At 54.5% G+C, this 24,336-nt stretch overlaps 1 protein-coding gene across 6 annotated transcripts in view; it reads right to left on the bottom strand.

The window, feature by feature from the left end:
• Positions 1-24,336, bottom strand: part of MYL10 (myosin light chain 10) — an 81,448-nt gene that overhangs the window by 4,162 nt on the left and 52,950 nt on the right. For 4 of the 6 annotated variants that reach the window (XM_045075019.1, XM_045075018.1, XM_045075017.1 and 1 more), the window contains 3 exons: positions 18,224-18,365; positions 2,815-2,902; positions 321-413 (listed from right to left, as the gene is read on the bottom strand). In XM_045075019.1, the coding sequence (XP_044930954.1) occupies positions 321-413; positions 2,815-2,817 (96 nt within the window). In that variant the 5' untranslated portion in view covers positions 2,818-2,902; positions 18,224-18,365. Of the gene's footprint in view, positions 1-320; positions 414-2,814; positions 2,903-4,041; positions 4,536-8,572; positions 8,841-18,223; positions 18,366-24,336 lie in introns of those variants that run through there. The other 2 variants (XM_045075015.1, XM_004761599.3) reach the window with 2 other exon arrangements.

Here is a 24,336-nt window from a genome sequence, read left to right as displayed (position 1 = left end):
CACGGCGGGGGCGCCATGCCCACCCCTCACGTCATGCTGCGGCAACCCCCTTTTACGGAGAGGGAAACTGAGGCTCAGAGAGCAGAAGGACTCACTGAGGTCACGCAGCAAGCAAAGGCTCAGGTAGAGAGGGGGTGGGGGTTGCCCAAAGACAGTAAGTCATGTCTCTGGGCTCAGAGGCACAACGTGGGGAACTCTAAGGATAGTGACGTCATCATCGCCCCCAGGGACCAAGGGTGACCCGGGCCTTGCCAGCCCCTTGGATGCTTTCCATGCATTGCGCTAACACTCCCGGTGGCCCAGAGGGCACACGGACCGACCTCTTTAAACTCCTGGATCTGGGACTGATCAAACATGGAGAAGACATTGGAGCTGGCACCACCTTCTGCTCTCTTGCGGGCTCTTCTGGGTGCCTGGGAAGTGCCAGGTGGGAGGCAGTGAGAGGGCCTTCCTCCGAGGTCAGCCGCGCATCCGACCTGCCACCCACCCCTCCATGCCATGCTGCCCGTCCCAGCCTGTCCCAGTCCCGAGTGACAGGGCCACCCTGGGCCACGGGGCACCGCAGACGGACAGGGCTCTAAGGAAACCTGGCCCGTAAGCGGGGCCTTTGTCCTGCCTGAGGCCAGAAGCCTGGGGACCCCCACCCCATGAGCCAGTCAGCAGCTTCTTGACCTGGTGGGGGGGGGGACCCAGGCGGTATAGCAGAGAGGACCCAGTCCGGCTACATCTCCCTCTGTCCGTCCCCCCCTCGGGGCTCCCCAACACCCGCCCAGGGCCCAGCTCCGAGTGCGGATCCATCGGGAAACGGCTGCCCAGAGCCCGTCTCCACAGCAGGTAGAGCAGGCGACCACCCACGCGGAAGGTCTCTGGTCGGCCTTCCTGACTCCACGTGCTGCTCACAGGATATCAGGAGCCTGAGAGCATAACCTTGAGCATTCCCTGAAACCTCTGGGTCCCCAAGACCCCCCGAGGGGACTTCGCCCCCAGCAGCTCTCACCAGGGCCTTCTGTGGGCGAGGAGTCTCAGCCGCGGCTTGTGAGGCCTCAAAGAACAGCCCGGGCTTCACAGAGCCGGAGGGGCAAGGGGTGTCCCCCGACCCCCAGCCCTCCTGCCTCCATGTCAGTGGTGCCAAGCCTCTGCCCACCCCGGCCCGGAGCGTGGGCTCCCCCTGCCTTCCCCCCACTGCCCCGGCCCCTGTGTGGTCTCCCCTTCCCGAACTCACTCCCGTGCCCCCCCCGACTGCGCTCACCCCCATTTCCCCTCCGGCTCCTGGGCTCAGGAGCTGCACCGCCGGCTGACTTCTAATTAGCTTTTACTGGGTGCTTTGTCTCCACTAATCCTTTGAAAGGGGGCGGGCAGGACACTATGTGCAGTAAAGCCTCTGTAATATTTATAAATCCCTTCAGACATCATAAAGAAAGGAACCTCCCTGCGGGGCTCATCTCACATAATTACATACACATTTCCCTCTGATTAATAAAAAACAATCACTTCCGTCTGTGGGATAGTCTGCCTCTCTCTCCTCAGACCTGCCCTCGGCCTGCGTGTCCCCCACCCCGTCTCGGGCAACCTTCTGGGTGTCCCTGTTGTGGGCCACTGCCCCACTCTGGGCCAGCCCCCCCCCCCTGCCAGAGCCCCCTGAGGGAGGCCAGGATTGTTCTTGCGGACTCCACAGGGGCCCCGGGAGCCCCAGGGGCCTGGGCGGCCTCCCGCTCTCCCAGCTGGGACCTTTTCCAGCCCAGCCGTCTTGGAAATTGCCTTTTACAATGTGCCCTTAAAAAAAAAAAAAAATGAAAATCTTCCGAAAGGAGCACCTCGGGGCAGAAGGGGGTTACCTAGACCTGAATTCTAATCCTGCCTTTGCGGCTCACAGCCGTGCAATGCTGAGAAATTAGCAGCCTGCTCTGAGCCTCAGTGTCCCCATTTATAAAACCAAGATGATGTCTACCTCAGAACCTCGGGACACTGATGAGGTGCCTGCTGGGCTCCAGCCAGGCCCTGTGCCCAGTCCCGGGGACCCAGCGCTGAATCAGGCCCTGCCTTGTCCCCAGGGATTCCCCGGAGACAGAGGATCAGTGGGGAATGATGGAGGGACGGACAGACACTAAGAGCACAGAGCAGCCCTTATGCTGTTGGGGCAATCAGGGCAGACCTCTCGGAGAAGGTGGCTTCTGAACTGAGACTTGACAGTCAGGTCAGAGTTCTCAGGCCAGGAGGGAAAGGGAAGGTGTGAGACAGAGACTTGAAAGGGCCGTGCCATTGAGAGTCTGCAGGGACACCCAAGGGGCTGGGGACAGAGGCAAAGAGAGGGCAGCAGGGCAGGTTCCACGCCAGTCTGTAGGTCCCAGGCTATCCTGGAATATCAAGCCTGGACCCCCGGGAACCATGTCCTCTCGATGGGACCAGAGTCCTGCTTCTGCTATGAAACCTCTAAGCATAGCCCACCCTGTCTCCTTCCACCCCCTTCTTCTTTGTTCCTATCCGCCCCCCCAACCCCACACCGCTTCACCTCAGCAGCCCCCACCGAGTCCAGGAAGCAGAGATGCAAATTGGGACGTACATGGATGGACTGACCACCCATTAAGGACAGTCCAGGGTAAGCCAGGTGCAGGGGTAACATCAAGGGTGAAGAGAAAGGTCAGGACTAGGGACAACATCAGGTCAAGTTCAAGGATGTCAGAGGAGCAAGGTCAAGGTCAGGGTGAGTTCAGGCATGAGATGAAGGTCAGAATCACGCAAGAAGTCAAGGTCACAGGATGAGGTCAGAGTTGAGGAAGGAGGTCAGGGTCAGGAGGCAGGGCAGCCCCAGCATACCATGGTCTGGAGAGCTCCCTCTGGGCGCAGCAGGGCTGGAGGTTCTCGGGGACGGCTCTTTAAATAGCGCTCCGGGTCCGGACAATAGCTAGGAGGGTGACAAAGGACAGGATGGCGCCCTCCCTGCCAGACACCTGTTTGGGGCCATTTGGAGTGGGTGGGGTCCAGATACCGTCCAAACCACAGGATCTCCGCCTGTACTGGGCCAACCGGATCTCTGCACCCAAGGGACAAAGGCCCAGGAAGGGGCACTTGGCTGAGAACACAGAGTATGTTGAGGCCTGGAACCCGCCGGGAGGACTTGGCCTTGGGCCATTTGAGGTCAGGAGAGCTTCCAAGGCAGGGCTAGCCACCCCGGGTGGGGAGCATTCAAGGCTGCAACATGGCCCGACCCCTTGAGCTCTGTGACTCTTGAGTGGGCCACCGTCCTCCCGTGAGAAGTGCAAGCACATGTCACCCCCAGTCAGCTCGGGGAGAGGGTTTCTGCACCAGCCTGACCCACAAGACCCCTCAGGCAACTCGACTACTGCCTTGTGGTTGGTTACTGGGGCGACCATGACCCCCTCCAGCCCTCGGGCCATTGACAATGTCTGAGGAGCTGAAAAGGCAAAGAGGCGGGCCAAAGAAACGTGAACGTGACCCCAAAGAGGGAGAATTGGACAATCAGATCCCTTATTCCACGCTGGCTGCAAGTACCCCTGGCTGGGGCCCGTCCCTACCGGGCCTGACACAGCCCAAGAATTCTCCAGGAGATGTGCCAAGCCAAGTCCGCACCTGCCCCTGGCAGGCCCCGTGGGTCTGTCGCGCCCCCCCGCCCCCCGCAGGCCGTCTGGCCAAATGGGCTCCCATGTGAGGCCCCCCAATGTCTGATCGGCCGCCAGCGCCGGTAGCATGGGGCTCGTCTCCAGGCCCTGCATAGCTTAACTGTCCCCGGAGCTGGTCTCCAGGCCTCCGGGCCCCAGGATGGCTGATCCCAGCCTGGGGGCAGGGAGTGTGATGATGACAATAAGCGGAGTAGCTAACTTTCATACAACACAGAAGGTCAGGCCATGTTCTAAAACACGTGACGTCACAGCGAATCCTCACCCCAATTTCCTGGGGATAAAACTGAGGCTCACGTGGGTGACATCACCCATCCAAGGCTGATGAGTGTAAGTGCCAGGATGAGTCTTTCTAGTGATTCCAGAAAGGGAGTTTCTGGAAGGTTCTGCCCATCCTGATGCTCACCTTCCTGACTTCACTGGGACCTGTGATGGAACTTTCCACCCTGAGCAGGTGGCCCACTGTCCACGTTGGCTTTGGAGAGCCGCCTTTCCTGGCCTGGTCCATGAGCCTGGCCCCGGGGGCCTCCTGGTTCCGGGCTTGCTGAATGGGGAGACATTCGCCATCTGGGGCTTTAACACCTGCTTCCTGCTGGCCGGAGGACCCTCACGATCAGCTCTTGTCTCTGGGGATCACCACCGGGGCCTCTCACCCACAGAGGGGCTCTGGAGAGCTCAGGACAGTCCCAAATAGGCGGAGAGCCTCCCAGCCTGCCGGATGGAAGGAAATCCAAAAGAGCATGCCGGTGAGAGGCGGGGACCAAGTGCTTAGCCAACCAGTCCTGATGCTTTCCTTCCCTGGCCTCCTTCTACAAGCAGGGGAGAGCTACAAGAGCAGGGAGAGCTGATCCAAAAAAATCAACAGAGACTGTGAAAACTCACGGGAGAGACGGAGAACATTTGTCCCTGGGGCGAGCAGGGGTGAGGCAGGGGGAGCCTGCAGCGGCCCGGAGCAGGGGAAGCACTAGGAAAAGGAGGTGGCCTCTGGGGTCAAGGGCTTTGGAAGGCAGATCGGCCACACTGACAAAACCTGCAGCCCCGTCAGCCAGGTGCGGCTGCAGAGAGTCTGTTGTCATTGCTGGGTCACACTGTTTGGCTCTGTGGACCACGGGGTGGCGGCCAGTTCCAGGGTCATAGAGAACCCTGAGGGGTCTATGCTCTCAGCCAGGGGCCTTCTGGGAGTAAGTAGCTTCCCAGCTGGAATTTCAAGCTGGTCTGAGGAACGCAGAGGAGTACCAAGCCCCTTGTGGAGGGGGCATTTTCTAGAGGGCAACATGAGCTCCCAGGGGTCACCAGACCTGGAAGAGAGCTTGAAAGACATCAACTGCCTTTGGACATGGCTTTCTCCCTTGCAGGGTGACAGCTGTCACCCACACCACAAGAAGGCAGGTGGTCCAGGTGACCTCGCCTGTTCCTCCTCACCCCTAACTCTCCCTGCTAACTCTCCTCTGTCAGCAGGCTGTCCTCGGCCTCCGCGGCCCCCATCCCGGCCGGCCACCTCCTTGACCTTCACAATTTTCCCAGTGATCTGCAAAATCTCCTTCCTCCAAACCTTTGACCATGGAGCACGTTCCCCCACCCCAACCACACCTCCATCCTCCCATTTTCTATCACTTCTCACCTCCTCCCAGAAGCCTTCCTTGGTTTCTCTACCCTCTCTTCTCCCACTGGAATCTCTGCTTCTCTCTGACCTCCATTCTGTAGACCAGTTATTACCTGCCTTTCCCTTGGCCTTGGGGCCTTACCATCATTGCTGCTTGGCCTTTAGCCACCTGGCCACTAGGAGCACAGAGGAGCCTCAGTAAATCAGGTCCCCAGGGGTTTTTTCATAAATAACTTTCCACATGGGAAATCACTGTCATAGACTTTCTGGCTAGAAGGATCTCAGAGCCCCAGCGGAATCCGTTGGCCCCCTGAGTGCAGCCCACCTCGCCCTACTAGAGCCTGAGTGTCCTTTGCAGACTCCCTCGAGTGGTTCTTGCTTGCACACCACCTGTGATGGGGAGCTCACCACCTCCCCCAAGCAAAGGCAACTCAAAATTGGCAAATGTTCATCCATTACCTACTGTGGCCCCACCCTGGTGTTCTGGGGGACTAAAATCTCAGCCTTGACAAATCCCTGGGTTTGAATTATTTTAGTAACACAGTCAGACAAGGTAGGCTGGGTTTATTCACTCATTCATCAAATATTTATGGAGTACTTAAGAGTGCTGAGCATTGAGGGGAAAAAAACAGGTATGGTTTCAAGAGCGAGGGGACAGAGTGCCATTACCCATTCAGAGAAGTCACGAGGGGCTGGGACTTGAGCATGGGGACAAAATGGAAGCTGTCACTGCTTCCAGTGCGCAAGGAGAGGGCGGATGTATGGCACATCCCAGAGCACCCACAGAGCTGCCCGGATATGTGAGGGGCCAGGTTCAGGCAGGAGAGGGGAAGCAGAGGGACCAGGGCGGCTCAGAAATGGTGGCTGAACCATCCAGAGGTGACCCGAGCAGGACCAGGCAAAGAGTTCCCGGACCTGGCTTGGAGGCTCCCTCTTCTGGTTTAGGGTGTCTCCTGGCCCAATGGGCAGAGGGATCCTAGCTCCTTTGTCCCTCTTCAACCATCATACACCACAGCTCTTTTTACAGCAGGATGCTGTGGCCACAGGCCCCTTGAACAGGATTCAGCATTCATGCTTCAGCAGAGCGAGCGTGTTTGCCAGCACCCCCCTCTCCCCCCTCCGCCCGGCTACAGCTATAAACCAGGCAGGAGGCATTCCGGAGACATTCTTCCTCGCTTTAAAGGTTTCCCTGTCTTTTCTAAGTGGCTCCAAATTAGAGGAAGGCTCCAGACAGGGGCGGGTCTGGAGAGGAGGGGACACCAGGGAGTTTGGGAAAAGACAGACCTCCCCTTAATTGTCTTCAAAATCTCGGTCATCCCCTCTGGTAATTAGGGAGTTGACAGTGCATAAGGCAATTTCCTTTGGGGTAAGAGAGGGGAAACAACTAATTGGCTCTAAGCCTGGGTTTTGCCTGCAATATTAACTACAGGGTGGTGGGCTGCTCTGGCCTGAGCCGAGCTCTGGCCCTGGTCACCCAGGAGTAGGGATGCGGAAGCTCATGGAACCCTGCTGCCTTGGGCAGGCCAGAAGGGGCACGCAGTAGCCCCTTCCGGATTCTGAGTGGGGAGTGTCAGCCTCCAGAAGCATGGGCTTCTCTGGTACTGGGGGGGCCCTGCCTCCTAGAGCTTGTTTGGAGAGTCTCTGACAGTGGGGGGTAGGGGAAGCACCCCTCTGCCCACTCTCTGATTTCATTACTGAGCATGTGATGGTGGGGGGGATGGTGAGAAGTGAGTATCAGAACCCAGACCTCCTGACCCTCTGCTTGCAGAAGACTCTTCCCATGTGCTCACATCTCCTTTCTCAGACCCAAGTGGCCCCCGAGGTGGACAGGGTTGGCGTGGTGACCTTCTACAACGGAGAGAGCTCAGGGGTCCAGCCATGAGAGCATGGGGTTCTCAGTGCAGTATTACGCACCCAGAGAAGGATGGTGTTAACATCTTCCCAGCCAAAGTAGCCACAAGGCAGGTGGGACTGAGCACCCGCTTGGGCTGGGTTGTTGCGGGGTCTCAACAGCCCAGGAGCAAGCTAGGGATTGTGGTTCATAGTCAGCTCAACCCAGACATGTGGTTATAAAAGTGAACCAATCCTTGGGCTGCATTAATAGAGGTCTAAGTCTTCAATCCAGGGAGGTGACTGTGCTACCTTGCACTGACTACCACAAACAATAGAAGATCTAAGCTTGTTCTTAGCCCTGTGCTTCAGGAAGGGTGCTTTTTGGAGGACAGCAGCATGCAGTCACAGGAATCACGGCTGAGGGGCTCGGGGCTCTCAGCTGGAGAGAAGCAGCCTGATTGGGGAGCATCGCTGTGGCAGCTTTGTCAGTTTACCAGCTGGGCCAAGGCCTCTACATGCACCCAGCCGGGACCAGCCCTCAGTTCTGCAGCCTCTGTCTTCCCTCCTCCCAGTGTCGGCAGTGAGGCTTGCCACCCTTCTCCAACCTTGGCCCATTGGGAAGACCTTCCCCTCTGTGACCCCACTTAAATCCCATTCTTGGGGCTATTAGCTATTATTATGTAAAGAATCGCCCCAAATTACAGTGGTGCGCTCCCAGGTTCTGTGGGTCAGAAATTCAGGAAAGACAGAGCGAGGACAGTTGATGACTGCTTCGTAAGGTCTGAGGCCACAGCTGGGAAGATGTCACGGCTGGGGAAGGCCAGTGCCAGAACCATACAAGGCTTGACTGCTCATGTGTTTGGTGTCTAGACTTGCCAAGACTCAGAGTCACAGCCATCAGATTTCTGCAGGGTGGCTCAGGACGCCAGCGCCGCTGATCCCACAAATAAGGTAGAAGCCCTTGGCTTCTAGCAATCTAAGCTCAGAAGTCCCAGAATGACACTTCTATGATACCCTCCTGGGCAAAGCAGTCACCGAAGCCCACCCAATGGCAAGGAGACCCCCATAGACCCTGCCTCTTGATGGAATGAGCCAAAGAATTTGCAGGCACAGTCTGTGACTATCACTCCCAGCCAGCCCAGGCTTGGGGGAGTGCAGAACATGGCCCAAGGTCACCGAGCTGGTAGGTGGAGGAGCCGGAATTCAGAGCCAGTCTGGAGGGACTCTATCCCTCAGAAAGTATGTGAGCCCAGAAAGCCTTTCCAGAAAGTTCACCTGGGGCCATTCAGTACGGCAGGTGGTCACTCACGGTCTTTCCACAGCTCAGTGGCCTGACGTCAGAAAGGGACCAGAGCAGGGATGAGAAGCCAGGCCCCCTGGTTCACAGAGAGGCGGGCAGCCCTTATTCCATTGGACAGATCGGGAAACTGAGGCCTGGATCAGGGAAGGGCTGGGTCAGGGTGTCACTGTGAAGCTTACACCCCATACCCCCGGGGGCTACCTGGGAGCAGAGCAGGTGAATGTGAACAGGCCCTCCGCTGAGACATGGGGCATCCCGGCAGCCGATGGTGGCTCCGACAGTCCTGGGAGCCCAGAGGCTGCCTCCCAGGGGCCCAGAGGCTGCCAAACAGGCCCAATTTGCTGTACTAATGTGTGCTTTCTGCTGCTTGGAGCTTCCTCACGCCCTCTCCTGTGAGCCGGGCCAGCGGCAACAGAGCAAACTGTAATTATGGCAAGCCACACCCTGCTGCCCTAGCTTAGCAATTAGCTGGGTTGCCTGGCATCCAGCAGCTTCCACCCCAGCCTGGCTCGGGGTGGGGTCAATCAGAAGCTGGGGGGCAGGGGTGGCCCGCTTTTTAAAGCCCCCACATGCCCTCTCCCAGAAATGAACCTGCAAACAGGGCTTCCTTCCCTAGCTGGCCGCCTATGGCTCCAGCGAGACCTCAATCACCCTCTGAGGGAGATCACAGAGCCAGGAACCAATCCCCACCCCATACACACACACACACACACACACACACACACACACACACACAGGCCAGGCCCCCCATGGTGGACGGAACAGTGGAGAGCAGAGCCCTCCCTGGGAGACATCCTTCCCTGGTGCCCAGGCTTATGGGCTGATCTGTCCAGGGACTGGCAGAACAACCATAGTCTGACCATGACTTTGATATCAGATAGACCTGGGGTCAAGTCCTGCCAGGCGCACCTGCTCTGTGACCTCACACGTCACTCAAATTCCCCAGGATCACCGTGTCTTCACCTGGAACACAGAGTGAGCGGCGTTCCCTTTGCAAGTTTGTCACGAGGTTTAAGAGCATTATGCCTGGAACGTGATTGGTGCTTATCCATTGTGGCTACAGACCCTATCTGGTCACTGGCAGATGTTGCTGTCAGTGACAAGGTCCCTAACTCCCCCCAATTTTAAGACTGCACCGCCCAACTCACCCCTGTCCCAGTGGATAGGCAGATTACGATCACTGAGCCTCCAGAAAGTGAATTCCTGGGGAACACTGGGTCTGCCTCATCCCAAGTGGGTCCCCCAGTCCCGCAAGGAGCCAGGTTCTTGATGCTTTCTTCTCTGCCTCTCTCGCTTCCACTTTCAAGGGACATGGGGTGTTTGGCTTGTGCAGAGCTCCAGCTTCAGGGAGGAATGGCTGGAGGGAAGGCTGAGGGGATCATCAGAACCTTGTTTCAGCCAGGATTGAGCCCGTGGTTTCTCCCCTCTCTTTGCCCGAGCCCTGGGTTCCCCTCTTGGCCACTGTCTGACCCCATACCTCAATCTGACCAATCCTTTTTGATCTAGAATCCCAGGTGCCCAGTGATTCTGAATGTTGCCTCTGCTGCACAGATCAAGGCTCCTTGGACATAGCCCACAGTGACCCTCATGTTTCAGTCTTTAGTTCTACACCTCCAGACCCAATCACTGAGGCAAGGACACCATGCACAGGTCCAGGGAGATACTCACATATATTGCATCTGCCTAGAACCTAGAATACAATGGAAATGGTGACCTCTGCAGTTGAGCAGTGCACAACCCAAATGGCTGTACATGGCCACCCCTCTCCAAGGTTCACATTCTCAACTCCTTCTCTCAACCACATATGACACATGTCCCAGGGCCACAGGTCCAGCCATCGAACTGACCTCTCCTGTAGGACTTCTATCCCAGCAGGATGATGTTCTCTGTGAAGCAGAGGAAAGACTCCCTCTTCACTCTCTTCTGGATTGGTGCTCTCCTAGAATTCTGAGTACAGTTCTGGCCTACTTTGTGGGAGAAACAGATACACTGAAAAAGAGATTGCTGGGACTTGGGAGATGGTAAGAACCCAGACTCACATTGTCCACGTCTGGCTGGGGCCATGAGTCAGCAGATGGCCCAGCAGAACCTCTCAGAACTCAGGTTTACAGAACTGGGATGATCATGATTGTTACTCGTGGGATACCCTCATCATTGGCTTAGGCTTGGCCTTTTCTTTTTCTTAATTGAACTGATTGATTGATTGATATAATGTTACCCATGAATCCACCATCTGACCCAGGAACTAGAACATCACCAAAAACTTATATCCTCATCATCTGTCAGAAGCCATCCTGAATTTTGTGTTTACCACTCTCTTCCTTATTTTTGTTTTATTACATATTCATGTGTGATTACTTAATATATTATTTAGCTTTGTTTTTTTATATTTATTTTTCTTTTTCATTTTTTAAAGAGGCTCCACACCCAATGTGGGGCTCGAACTCACAACCTTGAGATCAAGAGTCACACGCTCTACCGACTGAGCCCCTTGCTTTGCTTATTTTTAAACTTTAATGTACAAATACAGCAGAAGTCTTCAGGGACTTGCTTTTTCCCTCAACGTTATATTACTAAGTATGGAAAACTGAATGACTGGCTCCAGGCTTTCTCACCTCCCAGATCAGCACCGTGGGTAAACTATTTCCCTGCCCTGAGCCTTTAGGCTTGGCCATGTCATGCTGTAAGATCTAAAAATTCAAGTCCCGTCTTGACCTCTTTAAGCAAAATGGTGCTCACCAACCCACAGACCTCTGGCTGGGGCAGGGCTGCCGGCCAAGTTCAGTCTAGATCAGCCGAGACCAACCAAGCCCCAGCCAAACTAGAGATCCATGAGAATGAAGGATGACTTTCACCATTGGAGATGTGGGGCCATTTGTTAGGCAGCATTATCGTGCCCATAGCTAACCATTACATCGGAGTTCGTCATAAGAAGCTGTATGTGGCTTATTCTCATAAACCATGGTCATGACCACAGCACCAAGGTCACCCTTTTGCTATCATGAACACCGCCACCTTGGACACTCTTATAAAGATCTCTTGGCGCACGTGAGCAAGAGTTTCTCTCGGGAATACGGTGAGAAGTAGAAATGCACATTTTCAACTTCACGAGGTAGTGTCACGCTGTTTTTCAAAGTGGCTGTAAGGCTTTTCAGTCTCACTAGCTGGATATGAGACTCTGGTGTATGAGCCCCATCCTCTCCAACACCTGTTGTCAGACTCATGAACTCTGGCCCCATTCAAGGGGTCTACCTGGTGTCTCACAGCATATGGGAGGAATTGTGTTTCCCTGAATAGATATGTTGGGATTCTCCCCTCCCGACACTCCACCCAACCAGACCTCAGATCATGGTCCTATGTGGTGGTAGTCTTTATAGAGGTCATCAAGTTAAAATGAGGTGATTAGAGCTGACCTTAGTCCAATACAACAATGTTCTTATACAAGGTCAGTCTGCTTACAGACACAGACATAGAGGAAAGACAGTGGGAAGACACAGGTAGAGAGCCATCTGCAAGCCAAGGGACACCTGAGGCTAGCCTAAGCCTAGATCAGATTCTCCCTCCAAGCCCTTAGGAGGAGCCACCCTGGCCTACACGGTGACCTTGGACTTCAGGCCTCCGGGGCTGAGAGACAATGACATTGTCTTGTTGAAGTCCCACAGTTTATAGCACTTGTTACAGCAGCTCCCAGAAGCTAATACACACAGCAATCTTAATTGGCTCCTGCCTGATTACTTCGTGAGGCTGAAGCTATCCTCTTGTGTGTATTGGTCTTTTCTTAAACTCGTATATGAAATGCTGTTCTGGTCATTTGGCGATTTTTCTATCGGGTTTTTTCCTTCCCGACTTACAGGAATTCCTTATTGATTCTTGATACCGGTCTCTGCTGGCATTTTCTCCATTGACAGCTTGTGTTTTTATTTTCTTTAGCATTTCTTTTTATGGGGGTGCCCTGGGTGGCTCGGTTGGTCGAGAGTCTGGCTTTTGATCTCAGCTCACGCCATGATCTCAGGGTCGAGGGATGGAGCCCCGCGTCAGGCTCTGTGCTCAGTGGGGAGTCTGCTTGTCCCTCTCCCTCTGTTCTTCCCCCCACCCCCTATCTCAAATAATAAAATAAAATTTTAAAAAATTAGGATGTCTTTTTATGAATAGAAGTCCTCCATTTTAGTGTAACTAAATTTCCCCGTCTTTTCTTTGGAGGCCGGTGTTTCCTGTGCCTTCTTTACTAGCAGCAGCTAACGCCAACAACCGCTAGTACTACATTTTCTATAATGGGGATAATAAGTAAAAATAGCAAGTGACAAAATACCACACAGGATTCTATTTTGGTGTGTGGCCAGATGCACTGAAACCTGCCCACCTTTCAATAGGCCCGGACTTGGAATAAAAAGCAAACGATTCGAGTTGGGTCTGTCCCTGCAGGGGCAGGTTCATTGTGACGGAGCCGGGCTCCCGCCAGCAGATCCACCCTTCCAAAGCGAGCAAGGCCAAAGCCACACTGCCAAGGGAAGTATGGTGACCTTGATTTGAAATTGGCCTGTGTTCTTCTGAGAAAGAAATCATGAAAACAGTGCTCGCTTTGGCAAGATGTGCATCACTCTTGTCCTTCTGGGGAAGATTGCATTGCTCCCTCCAGCAGGGTCCTGAGCCAGGCCGGGGCGCCCAGCTTCATCCTAAAGAAGGCACCAGAATGGGGTGGGGGTGGGGCAGATGCGGAGGGTCCCAGGTTCGCTATCAGAGAAGCTTAGTGGCAACATTCTGTTGGAAGGAAGGACTTGAATTAAAGTCGGCTGGCTCAGTTGGTTGAACGTGGGATTCTTGACCTCAGGGTCCTGAGTTCAAGCCCCACATCGAGCATGGAGCTTACTTTAAAAAAAAAAAAATTAAATTCATATAACGAATGCCCTGAATATCTACACTGTTTGTTTCAGGGAATGGAGGCGGGCCCAGGGGGCCCTGGAGGGAACTGATGGGAGAGCTAAAAATCCACTAAGCCATCACTTGTGCCTTGTCTGGTCTAGAACCAGAGGGTGGGAATTTCCTTCTCCGGAGGGGAGGGGAGGCATATCCAGGAGAGGAAGGCAAGGCCCGGGATGGTCAGACGGAGGGTTCGCATGGGGAGTGGGGAAGAGGGAGAGCGTGGAAAGAGGGCCCTCCCCTTAAGGAGGACTCCTCCCTACTGACCATGTCATGGGTTCCAACTTTTCTTCCTCCACACTGTCTTGCCATCCAGAATCCCAGCCTGTCCCATCTCCCGATCCGCTTACTTGGGGGGACTGTGATAATTAATTTTACGTGTCCTCTGGACTAACCCATGGTGCCCAGATACTTGGTGAAATCTTATTCTGGATGTCTCTGTAAATGTATATTTTAGATAAGATCAGATCGGTGGACTTTGGGTAAATCAGATGTCCTCCATAACGTGGGTGGGCCTCATCCAATCAGTTGAAGGCCTTAATAGAACAAAAACTTGACCTCCTGTCAGCAGGAAAGAATTCTGCCTTTGGAATCAGACTGTAACTTTCCCCTAGGTCTCCAGCTGCCAGCCTACTCTGCGGATTTGGGACTTAACAACATCCATAATTACATGGGCCCATTCCTTAAAATAAATCTCGGTCTCTCTGTCTCTGTCTCCTACTCTGTCTCTCTCTCTGTAGGAGGAACAGCTGCAGGAATCAGGAGATTGTGGGCTGGCTTGGGGCAGAGAGAGAAGTTAGGTTTTACCCCACCTAGGGAGAGATACAAGGTAGTGAACTCTCCCATTGCTTCCAGAATCAGCCAGGGGAGGAAATGTCAACCCTGGCACACAGAGAGCTCTCAGTTAATATCATCAGAGGAAGGGTGAGTGCGTGAAGGTTGTGGAGGGGTCCCCAGCCCTGGGGCATCGGAGCGGGGGTGCGTACAAGACTGAACTCTCCAAGAGAAAGAGAAGGGCCTTCCCTCTCTCCTAGCCCCACCTCAGACCCCGGCACAGGACTGGGCACACTGGGGATTATATAGCCTCCCAAGGTCATGATCCTGCTCCCACCCAACCCTGGAGCACAGAGGTGCAACCGACGCCTTACATTGACCTCGGGCTGCTCACACTGTGGGGAGCCTGCTAGGCGCCCCGAAGAACCAGGGACACTGTTTGAAGTCCCGGCACCTTCTAAGCATGGGGTTTAATAAGCTGGGTGCTACGGGCACCTGGATGAAAGACGCTATATAAAAACAGGAGATAATTACCAATTAAAGCCATTTTCTTAGAAACAGGAAGATCCCATGTGCCAAGAGTAAACAGTGGGGGCAGGCCCTGCCCGGGCAGAGGACCTGACGGCTGGGAGAGTCATTCTGGGTGGGCTCAGAAGGAGCTGTGAGTCAGAGCGCGGGGTCAAGTGAGGCCAGAGCTCCCTCCTCCTGAACCCCCGCAGCTAAGAAATCAGCAGAGAGGCAGCAGCAGGGCCCCCCAGGGCCCTGACCCCGCTGCCCTCCGCTGAGCCTGGCAAGAGTAAAGGAAGAACTGTACCAAGCCCAGATCGTGGGGCTACTTCCTCTCACTTGGGGGCACCCCGACATCCTCTGCAGGACAGGACAGATGGGGAAAGCTGACTCTGTGGCTCCCATTTCACTCATGTCACAAATATCTTTTGAGCCTGTCCCATGTGACGCTAAGTGCTTGGGCTGTAGCAGTAGACAAGAGACGAACGTGCCTGCCGTCCCAGGGGTAAGCAGCCGAGCCTCACAGGTGGTTATGATGGAGCAGGTGCTGTGTCTGGGACTTTAGCTGGGCTGACTCATCTAACCTTCACCCCAACCCGAGAAAGTTAGGGTCCCCATTTACAAAGGAGACTAAGTGATGTACTTAGCACACCTCACTATTAAACTAGACGCTCCAGGCTGGGAGCTTATAACCTGAGTTCCTGCCCTGCCTGCAGATGGAGGTTTCTGTAGATCCCCAGCCTCCAGGTGGACCCAAACCCCTTCCCAGTCCACACGTCTCTCCCAGAAGCCCCTCAAAGCCAGACTGGGAAGCCAAGCTCTTCCTCCACAAGCCCAGACTGGCCATATCTCCATTACCCAGAACCTTCCACTCCACCTCCCAGCTCCTGGGCGGGGACCAGCTCCCGCCTCTCCCACTCCCTGCTTTCTGTGTGCCCTTCACACACACAGGGTTCAGGCGGTGTGTTTCTCTCTTTTTTTTTTCTTCAAAATTTTATTTAAATTCTAGTTAGTTACCATACACTGCAGTGTTGGTTTCAGGAGTGGAATTCGGTGATTCATCACTTACATACAATGCCCAGGGCTCATGGCAGCAAGTGCCCTCCTGCAACCCCCTCCCCCATCCAGCCCACCCCTCCTCCCCCCCCACTTCCCTCCATCAACCCTCAGTTTATTATCTAGCGTTAAGAGTCTCCTATGGCTTCCCTCCTCTCTCTTTATCCCTCTTCCCATATGTTCATCTGTTTTGTTTCTTAAATTTCACATATGAGTGAAATCATATGGTATTTATCTGTCTCTGGCTTATTTTGCTTAGCATAATATAAGCAAAATATTTGCTCCTTCCACAAAGAGCAAGATTTCATTCTTTTTGATGGCTGAGTAATATTCCATTATACATACATCTTCTTCAGAGGCTGTACATCTTGGAAGGGCCAGTTGGAATCTAGAGTCGGGACCTGCTGCCCAGAGCAGATCCAAGAAGGGCCTCAGCTCTGTTTACCACCTGTCATGGTGACCTGGTAACTCGCTTACCACTAGCTGCTGGTTAATTCCTGTCTCCCTGCCCAGTGGGTAAGTTCTTTGCAAACTATAAAATCCCTAACAATGGACATGGGTATTAAAACATTCAAGGCAGGGATGCCTGGGTGACTCAGTCCGGGAAGCATCTGCCTTCAACTCAGGTCATGATCCCAGGGTCCTGGGATTGAGCTCAACATCAGGCTCCCTGCTCAGCCACTTCTCCCTCTCCTTCTGCTGCTCCCCACTGCACACACACACTCTCTCTAATAAATAAAATCTTAAAAAGAAAACCCACACTGGGGTCAAATATACAGGCATAGTCCAGTTTCCCAAAATCACCTGGCTGCAGTCAACGTTTCACAAAGGAAGCGACCCTACTGCGTCTGGCACCTTTCATGTGCCGGCCGCCATGCTGGGGTGACCTCAGGCCTTAGCTGGGGTCATCCCCACCTTATGGGTGAGGGACTTGACCCTCGGGCAATGGGAGTGCTGCAGTGGTGAGAGACAGCTATGTCAGAGATCAGCTCTTTCTTTGATGCCTCCCAAATTAGTTTTTCCATCACTGCATAAAACATAACCACAGATTTCATGACTTGGTGCACACATTTGCCTGTGATGACGGTCTGGACAGCTGAGTTCCCTGCTCAGCGGCTAGTAGTCAAGCTATGGGCCAGGCTGTGCTCTCATCTGAAGGTTTGATCGGGGAAGAATCTGTTCCGGAGCTTACTAAGGTGTCTGCAGAATTCATCCCAGTTCTTTGTGACTGTGTGACCTAGGGCTTCCGCGGGCTGACCACTGGGGTTGTATGTAACACTTTATAATCATGGGAGTGACTTCTGAACCCTTTGGCCATATTTTCTTGGTTAGAAGCAAGTCGCAGGTCCGCCCACACTCGAAGGGTACGGATTACACAGAAGCATAAACAACACAAGGCAGAAGTCATCGGATGTCACTTTAGGGTCTGTGACTGATACGCCCCAGGAGGAGCGAAAGGCACATCCAAGCCCAGTGGGGTTGTTGCAGGCCAGGCTTCCAGAAGCGGACACTGAGACTGAGTTTGTGATGCAAGAAGCTTATTAAGGATCTTGCTTATGAATGGTGGGGGGACAAAGCAGGATGGGGCGGGTCTGACAAATCCTCAGCCGTTCCGACAGGATGTGCTCTAACAAGGAGGGCCAATGGAAGTCTCCCATGTGGGGCCGAGGAGGCCAGACCTTAGTCCCTTGCCTCGCTTGGTCTCCAGATGTGGATTGCTCCAGGAGACTGTGACTGGCAAGCAGAGCCTGGTGGCAGCACAGTCTCCCTGGTGCTGGGAGGCACTGCTTTAGCTGGGCCCCAGGAACCTTCCAGAAAGATTGTCTATCTGCTAAAGGCAGAGCTGCTTTTGCTTTTGGAGCTCATCTCTTTCTAAGAAACGCTGCTTTTCTTAGAAAAGCACTAGGTAACCCTCAGGCTCCTGGCTCTCACCCCAATATACACACACACCCCTACCCCCAGCAACCTCTCCCAGTGAGACGACATTTGGATCTGGGGCTTTTAAAGAGGCAGAGAGGGTTAAATAGGGTCATAAGGGTGGGGCCCTGATCCAGCGGGACTGGTGTCCTTAAGAGAGGCACAGGCTGGTGGCTCAGAGGAAGCTCCTCAGATAAGAATCTAAGAAAGTAAGAGCTTGTTGTCAGGCCTTAGGTGTGCACTCTGGCAGGAAGGGACCCGGGGGTGTGCACATTGGGCTGCGGGATGGGAACTGGGGCTCATCTCATGTCCCAATCTCAAGCTCTATTCCAAAGCTGTAGTCATCAAAACAGGATGGTATGGCATAAAAACAGACATATACACCCCTGGGACAGAATCGTGGGCCCCCAAAACAAATAATCAACAACACACAAAGACAACCTGTGGAACAGAAAACAAAACTACTTGCAAACCATATCTCTGACAAGGGGTTAATATCCAAGATATATAAAGAACCCCTACCATACAATAAAAAAAAAAAAAGGATCCGATTAATAAGTGCACACAGGACACGGACAGACATATTTCCTAAGATCTCTAAAAGGCTAGTAGGTCCGTGAGAAGGCGCCTGTCAGCCCTAATCATCAGGCAACGCAAACCAAACCCACAAGGAGATCTCACCTCGCCCCTGTTGGAATGGCTGGCCTCCAGAAGACAAGGAATTAGAAGCGCCCGCCAGGAGGTGGGGGAAACAGGGCCTTGCTCGCTGCTGGTGGGAGTGTAAGTTGGTGCAGCCACTGTGGAAAACAGTACGGCAGTTCCTCTGAAAATTAAACATAGAAATACCATATGATCCAGCAATTCCACTTCTGGGAATATATCCGAAGGCAATGAAAACACGGTGCCAGAGAGATATCTGTGCCCATATGTTCGTAGCAACATTATTTACAATAACCAAGACACGGCAATGCCCAAAGTGTCCACCGACAGATGAGTTAAGAAAACGTGGTGTGTATAAATCCATAGGCGATGGAATATTATTCAGCAACTTGAAAAAAAAAAAAAAAGGAAAGAAAGAAGAAAAGGAAGGGACATCCTGCTGTCTGTGACCACATAGATGGACCCCGAGGGCATCGCGTTAAGCGAAGTAAGTCAGAGCAAGATATTTATTTACTTGACAGACAAGAATTACAGAGAGAGAGAGAGAGAGAGCTGAGCAGAGAGCCCGATGTGGGGCTCGATCTCAGGACCCTGGGATCATGACCTGAGCCGAAGGCAGAGGTTTAACCCACTGAGCGACCCAGATGCCCCCAGACAGAGCAAGAGAAACACCATATGATTTCTCTTGTATCTAGAATTTGAAATAAAAACAAAATCCCCCCCAAAACCAAACTCCTATTAAAAGAGATTAGGGGAAAAAAAAAAAGAAGCAAAAAAAAGAAAAAGAAACAGACGCTTTGTTATAAGCCAGTTACAATAAAGTTGGTTTGGAAAAAAAAAAAATCCTGGGGGAGGGATGGGTGGTCTCACCTGGGCTCTGGGTCCCCCCACTCCTGCCCCACCCAGAGCCTGGGCCTAGAAGTTTTCTCCAGTAGCTGGCTTTTCCCCTTCCATTCTCTGGCTAGCATGTCTGCTTTCAGTAAACTGCTGTGGCCTCCCAGGGCTGCCACGACCAAGGGGTTTCCCAGGATGGGCTTCATGAGCTGGTGGCCCGTTGTGGCCGGTTGGGCTGGCTTAGGGGTGTTGATGGCCAAGGTCCACAGGGTGGGCACAGGGAGGTCACTGCTACAGCTAGAGGTGAGCACACTTTGGGGAGCGCCCCCCCCCCCGAAGTCTCCTAAACACTTCGGAGATGCTCTCTCCCCTCCCTTTGCTGGAACCCTCTTCCTCCTCCTGTTCCCCGACAGGACCTGAGTCTTGGGAACACCGAAGGGACCCCACTGGGAAGTGGCAGGGTTGGGCTTCCCGGCCAGGCAGTCTCATCCTGCGGGTACACCAGCAGGCCCTGCCCACTTTGCCTATCTGACTGGGACCACAAGCAGGCAATAGACAGCATCATCAGCACCCCCCACAGTCACCTGCCACTCCTCTGGGGACCAGTGTTTGCCCTCAGAGCTGGGGACTCGAAGAATCCCACACCCCTCTAGGCTCAGGTAGCCCCACTCCAATGGGCACCCAAGCCTCCCAGCCGCTGTGAGAGAGGCCAGGCCGGGGGCTTTGCAACAACCTCGGCTTAGGGAGGGTAGGCCATGACCTGCCGGTGGGCTACCCCATGCCCATTCTGCTCTCCTTCTCTCCTGCAGAGCCCTGACTCCATGCCTAGCCAAGATGCCATGTTTCTGTCTCTCTTGAAGATCGAGAGAATCATGTGACCAAATTCTTGCCCAAGACAGGTGAAAGGCATTGAGTGCTGTTTCTAGGAACGCGCCTATGGGGGGAGGCACAGGCTCAGACGCACTTCCCCCTTCCCTCTTTGTGCCCCCGAGGATATAGTCACGATGGCTGGAGCTGTAGCAGCTATCTCGAGGCCAGAAGGGGACACTCTTATGAAGGATGGTGAAAAGGACAGAGGGAAACTGCTACCTTAAGAACATCATGGCGTTCCAGCACCAGCCACAAACGTCCTGTTCGTCACACACGAAACCCCTTGTATAAGCCGCATTTGGAGGACAGGTTCTGTTACTCTCTTACTGCAAACACGGTCCCTAACTGGTACAAAATGCTTCTTGAGAAAGGTAATGCCAGTGACTCATGCTGAAGGAAGCAGGTCAGGGACAGACTGAGCTCAGGTAACACCAGCACCTTTCCTGCCGCAAAATAGCATTCGGCTGGTTGTGCGTGGACATCCTAATGAGAACCCCTGAGTGGGAGACAGGGCTGGGTTTCCCATCCCTTTGTGGGTCTGAGGAACCCAGGCCTCCTGCCTCCACCCAGCTCTCCCGCCACCCCACGACTCCAGGCCCAACCTCGCTCCAGCACCCCCTGTCCCTGCCCCGCAGGGACCTACCTATCTGCAGCCTCAAGCCAACGCCAGCTCTGAGCCTGGGAGTCGCCAGGCCCTGCTTCCCGGCACGCGTGTTCCCACAGCCTTGTTTACAGTTGCTGAACTACTTTCGTCAAATTAATTAAATACATGCTAAATCCTCTCCAATTTGTTGTGCGATAAATTAAAGATGCTGAGATTGTGAAATGCACAACAAAACCTGTTTATTCTGATAAGAGCCCACATGACAGGCCAAGTCAAACGTCAGACGGGCCAGAGGCTGCTTCTGCCGTGGCTTCATCAGAGAGGGGCTCCTCGGTGGCCAGTGTCTCCTCAGCCCCTCGCAGCTAGCTGAAATGGCGACTCGAGGCACAGAGGGAGGGGACAGGCCCCAGGTCACTGGAGAAGGTGATGCATGGCAGCCAGGACTGCAAAATAGAGAGTCCTTCCCCAGCATCTCCGGCTGGGTGTCCCCCTGCTCCCCAGGGGCCCACGCATGTGGGAATAGTGACAGCTCCCATCGGTGTCTCTATGCACACCTCTTCTAGCTCTAGCTTCCTGTCCCAAGAAACAGCTTTGGCAGAACCAGTCACCACAGGCTGGACCCACACCCAGAAACTCTCTGGGGTCCAGGACACACACCGCCGCCCTACAACTAGAATCCTAGAGTCCGCCTCACTCTTTCCCTGCTCTGGGCCAAGTGTGCCCCGTGGGTCCATGTCAACACGGCAGGTCACCTGTGAGAGTCCCTTTCATCCATCCCCTTCTGTCAACACGGCAGGTCACCTGTGAGAGTCCCTTTCATCCATCCCCTTCCCTGTAGCTGTCTGGGAGAAAGAGGGCAGGGGCATTCCGGCTGGAGAAACTGAGGCATGGAGGGCTCATGTCCATAAGCCGGTGGCCCAAACCCCCACTTCCCTGAGCACACATGGGTCACTCGGCACACCCCTAGCTATGTTTTGTTATTACCATTTTGTAGATGAGGAAGCAGACCCGGAGAAGAAAGGACACCTGCCCGGCTCCAAGTGAGGAAAGACAGAGAGATAAGTTCAGACCCAGAAAAGCCTGAGCTCCTGGTGCCTAAAGCCCCACTCCCTGTGCCAGTGCACCCTGGTCACCACCTTCACACGCCTAACCCTGTGCTCTGGGCATCTTGGGGCTGCTGTCGGTGGGGAAGAAGATGAGGACACACTGGGTGAACTCCAGGCTGGCCCCTCCTGCCAGGGAGGGTGCTGCCAAGGGAACACGTGAGCAGAGGGGGCATTGAAGCTAAGGTTTTGAGGGATGAGTAGAAGTTTTCCAGAGATGGGAGGCTGGGGGTGGGGGAGTGGTGAGGGGGATTCAGATGTCCTGTCGGCAGGATACTCACTGCCTTTGCTTCTCATTTTTTCTAGAAAGATCCCTGGTTGGACATTTTTTCTAGAAAGATCCCTGGTTGGCAGGGAAAGATCTAGTGTGATTGGCGTAGGACCCAGGACAAGGAAACGGCAGGGACTTGTCTGTGAAGGTGGTGAGTGCCGGACCCCGCCCCAGAGAAGGGTCTTGGTCCCTGTGCATGGCTGAGAGCCCCAGATGGGAAGCCATCACTGGGTCCAGCCGCAAGAGCTAGACCAGAAGTAGAAAACCAGAAGTCTCAGATCAAATCGTGCAGAGAAGCGGTGAGAGAGGCCCGGATGGGGTGAGCCTTAGTAGGAAGGGCATTGACTGAGGGTCAGTCATGAGCTAGGGCCAACAGGTTGCGGCCTGTGGCTGAGCAGAGGAGAAAGGGAGGCAGAAAGGCATGGGGATGCCCCCACTTGCTCTGATGTGGGTAACAGGGTGTCTACCGTTTGGGCTCAATCCGGGAAGCGGAACGACCGTGAGCTTTATAGCACAGGCATTACTGGCCTTAACACCCCTGGGGAGGGCTCGGAAGTAAAGGTCCAAAGAGAGGAGTTTTATGGGGACTGGAGGGAACGTCCCCAGCCAGCCCTCTTGAGGCAGAGGTACAGGTGGGAACACGCAGAGAAATCGAGAAGTCAGGCAAGTGGGGCTGTTGGAGTGGGAGCCCGGCCGGGAGCGGACATGGACAGGAGTCTAGGGGAAGGCTGCCGGGTCTTCGTCACCTCCCTGCTGGGTGATCTCATCAAGCCTCTGGTGGAAGCACTAGGTCCCCGTGAGTCAGCGGGGCCAGCAGTCTGGGGAGAGCCGGCCATGGATCCGGAAGCGAACACACACAGAGAGAGCAAGAGGACAGAGTGGCACCTGCTGGCACTTCCGCGTCTGTGCCTCCCGTCTCCAGCCGTGGTGTGGCCCCCGCCAACCCCAGCACAGATTCTCTTTTCGGCTACCGTTAACTTAGACGCATCGAGGGGAGGGGGTTCTAGGAAGCAAGTTTCCTGCCAGGCCACTTGGCCCAGCACAAACCACCAGGGAGGGGAGATAGGGCCACTTGCTGAGACAGGACACCCAGGGCGTAGCGGGGAGGGGTGGGACAGTAAGGGGGCGGTGGAGGGGTGGGTCCAAGGTCATGGGGGTGGTTTGTGTCTGTGCACGGCTCAGATGCACTTGGCAAAGGCATTGGTGGGAGCCGCACCCCTGACCCCGGCAGGAAGCTGCTGCTGCTACCTGGAGGAGGGGGCTCCGCCCCAGAGGGCAGGGGGAGGCCAAGGCAGGGGTGCTGAAATGCATAGAAGCCAGCTTCCTGCTGGAGGCAGAGCTCCTTCCCAGAGCACAAGCTGCTGTGGGAGGTGAGGAGCTCCCGATGGCCAGAGAAGGGTGAACCGGGCTGGACGGATGCTTGGGGGGGTCTGGCGTCTGGGCGGGTCCCTCCCGGGACTATGAGTCAACAAGAAGAGAAGGCCTCCGAGCACGGGCAGTGGGGCTCCCCCCCAGCCCTCGCTCACCCTTCTCCCTGCTCACTTCTTTTTGGAACCAGCTTGGGTATTTAGAAGATTAATTTCATGTTTGTGCAAAGCAGGGGATTAGGAGGGGAGAAGAGTGAAGTTCTCTGTAGGTTGTTAAGGAAACATCATCTAAAAAAAGATTCTGGCAAAATTACTGTGGATACCAGTTAGAGCCGAGTGCGCGGCTCACCTCCAACAACCCAGGGCTTTTAGCTGGTAACTTGCTGCCGTTCCCTGCAGTCTCAAAACCCTCACGTTCTGGGACGTTTCAAGACAGAGCGTGGTGGGGGTGCCTCCTCCTCCAGAGCAGGAAGGTTGGGGGGATGTCCCACTACCACCCCTGTCCAGCCAGGGTCCGGGCTCCAGACCTCACGCAGAACCCCACTGGCTGCATGGGGATTCCTGGCTCGTCTCCTGCATTACTGCTCAGCACTCCTGGGGGCTCAGAGAGGGCACAGGCTCACCCCAGCACACACAGCAAGCTGCTGACCCCAGTCCAAAGCTCACGAGCTCCTCCTCTGAGCTACCACTTGCACAAGAGGTAGGCACGGCCCCTGCCACCCGCGTCCAATGCTTTTTTTTTTTTTTTCTTTTCTGGCAACAGCTTTTTTGAGATTTAATTCACATACCACACAACCCACCCACTCCCAGCGTACAACTCAAGGGCTTTACGGACGTTCACAGAGTCGTGCAGCCGTCACCACGTTCAACTGGAGGACATGTCCATGTCCCCAAAAGGAAACCGTGGACTTTGCAGTAGGCACCCCCAATCTGCCTTCCCACGGCCCCCGGCAGCCGTGAACTGGCTGTCTCTGAGGATGTGCTTATTCCAAGCACTCCGTATATGGGATCCTACGCTCCGGGCTGCTCTCCACCGGCACGGCGTCTGGAGGTCCCTCCACGCAGCATGTGTCAGTCTGTCCCTC

Source organism: Mustela putorius, unplaced genomic scaffold (genome assembly GCF_011764305.1).
Source record: "Mustela putorius furo isolate JIRA1106 unplaced genomic scaffold, ASM1176430v1.1 tig00000139_pilon_pilon_pilon, whole genome shotgun sequence".
Taxonomy (NCBI): domain Eukaryota; kingdom Metazoa; phylum Chordata; class Mammalia; order Carnivora; family Mustelidae; genus Mustela; species Mustela putorius.
The sequence above is the reverse complement of the archived record's forward strand: the minus strand, read 5'-3'. Positions and strand labels throughout refer to the sequence as shown.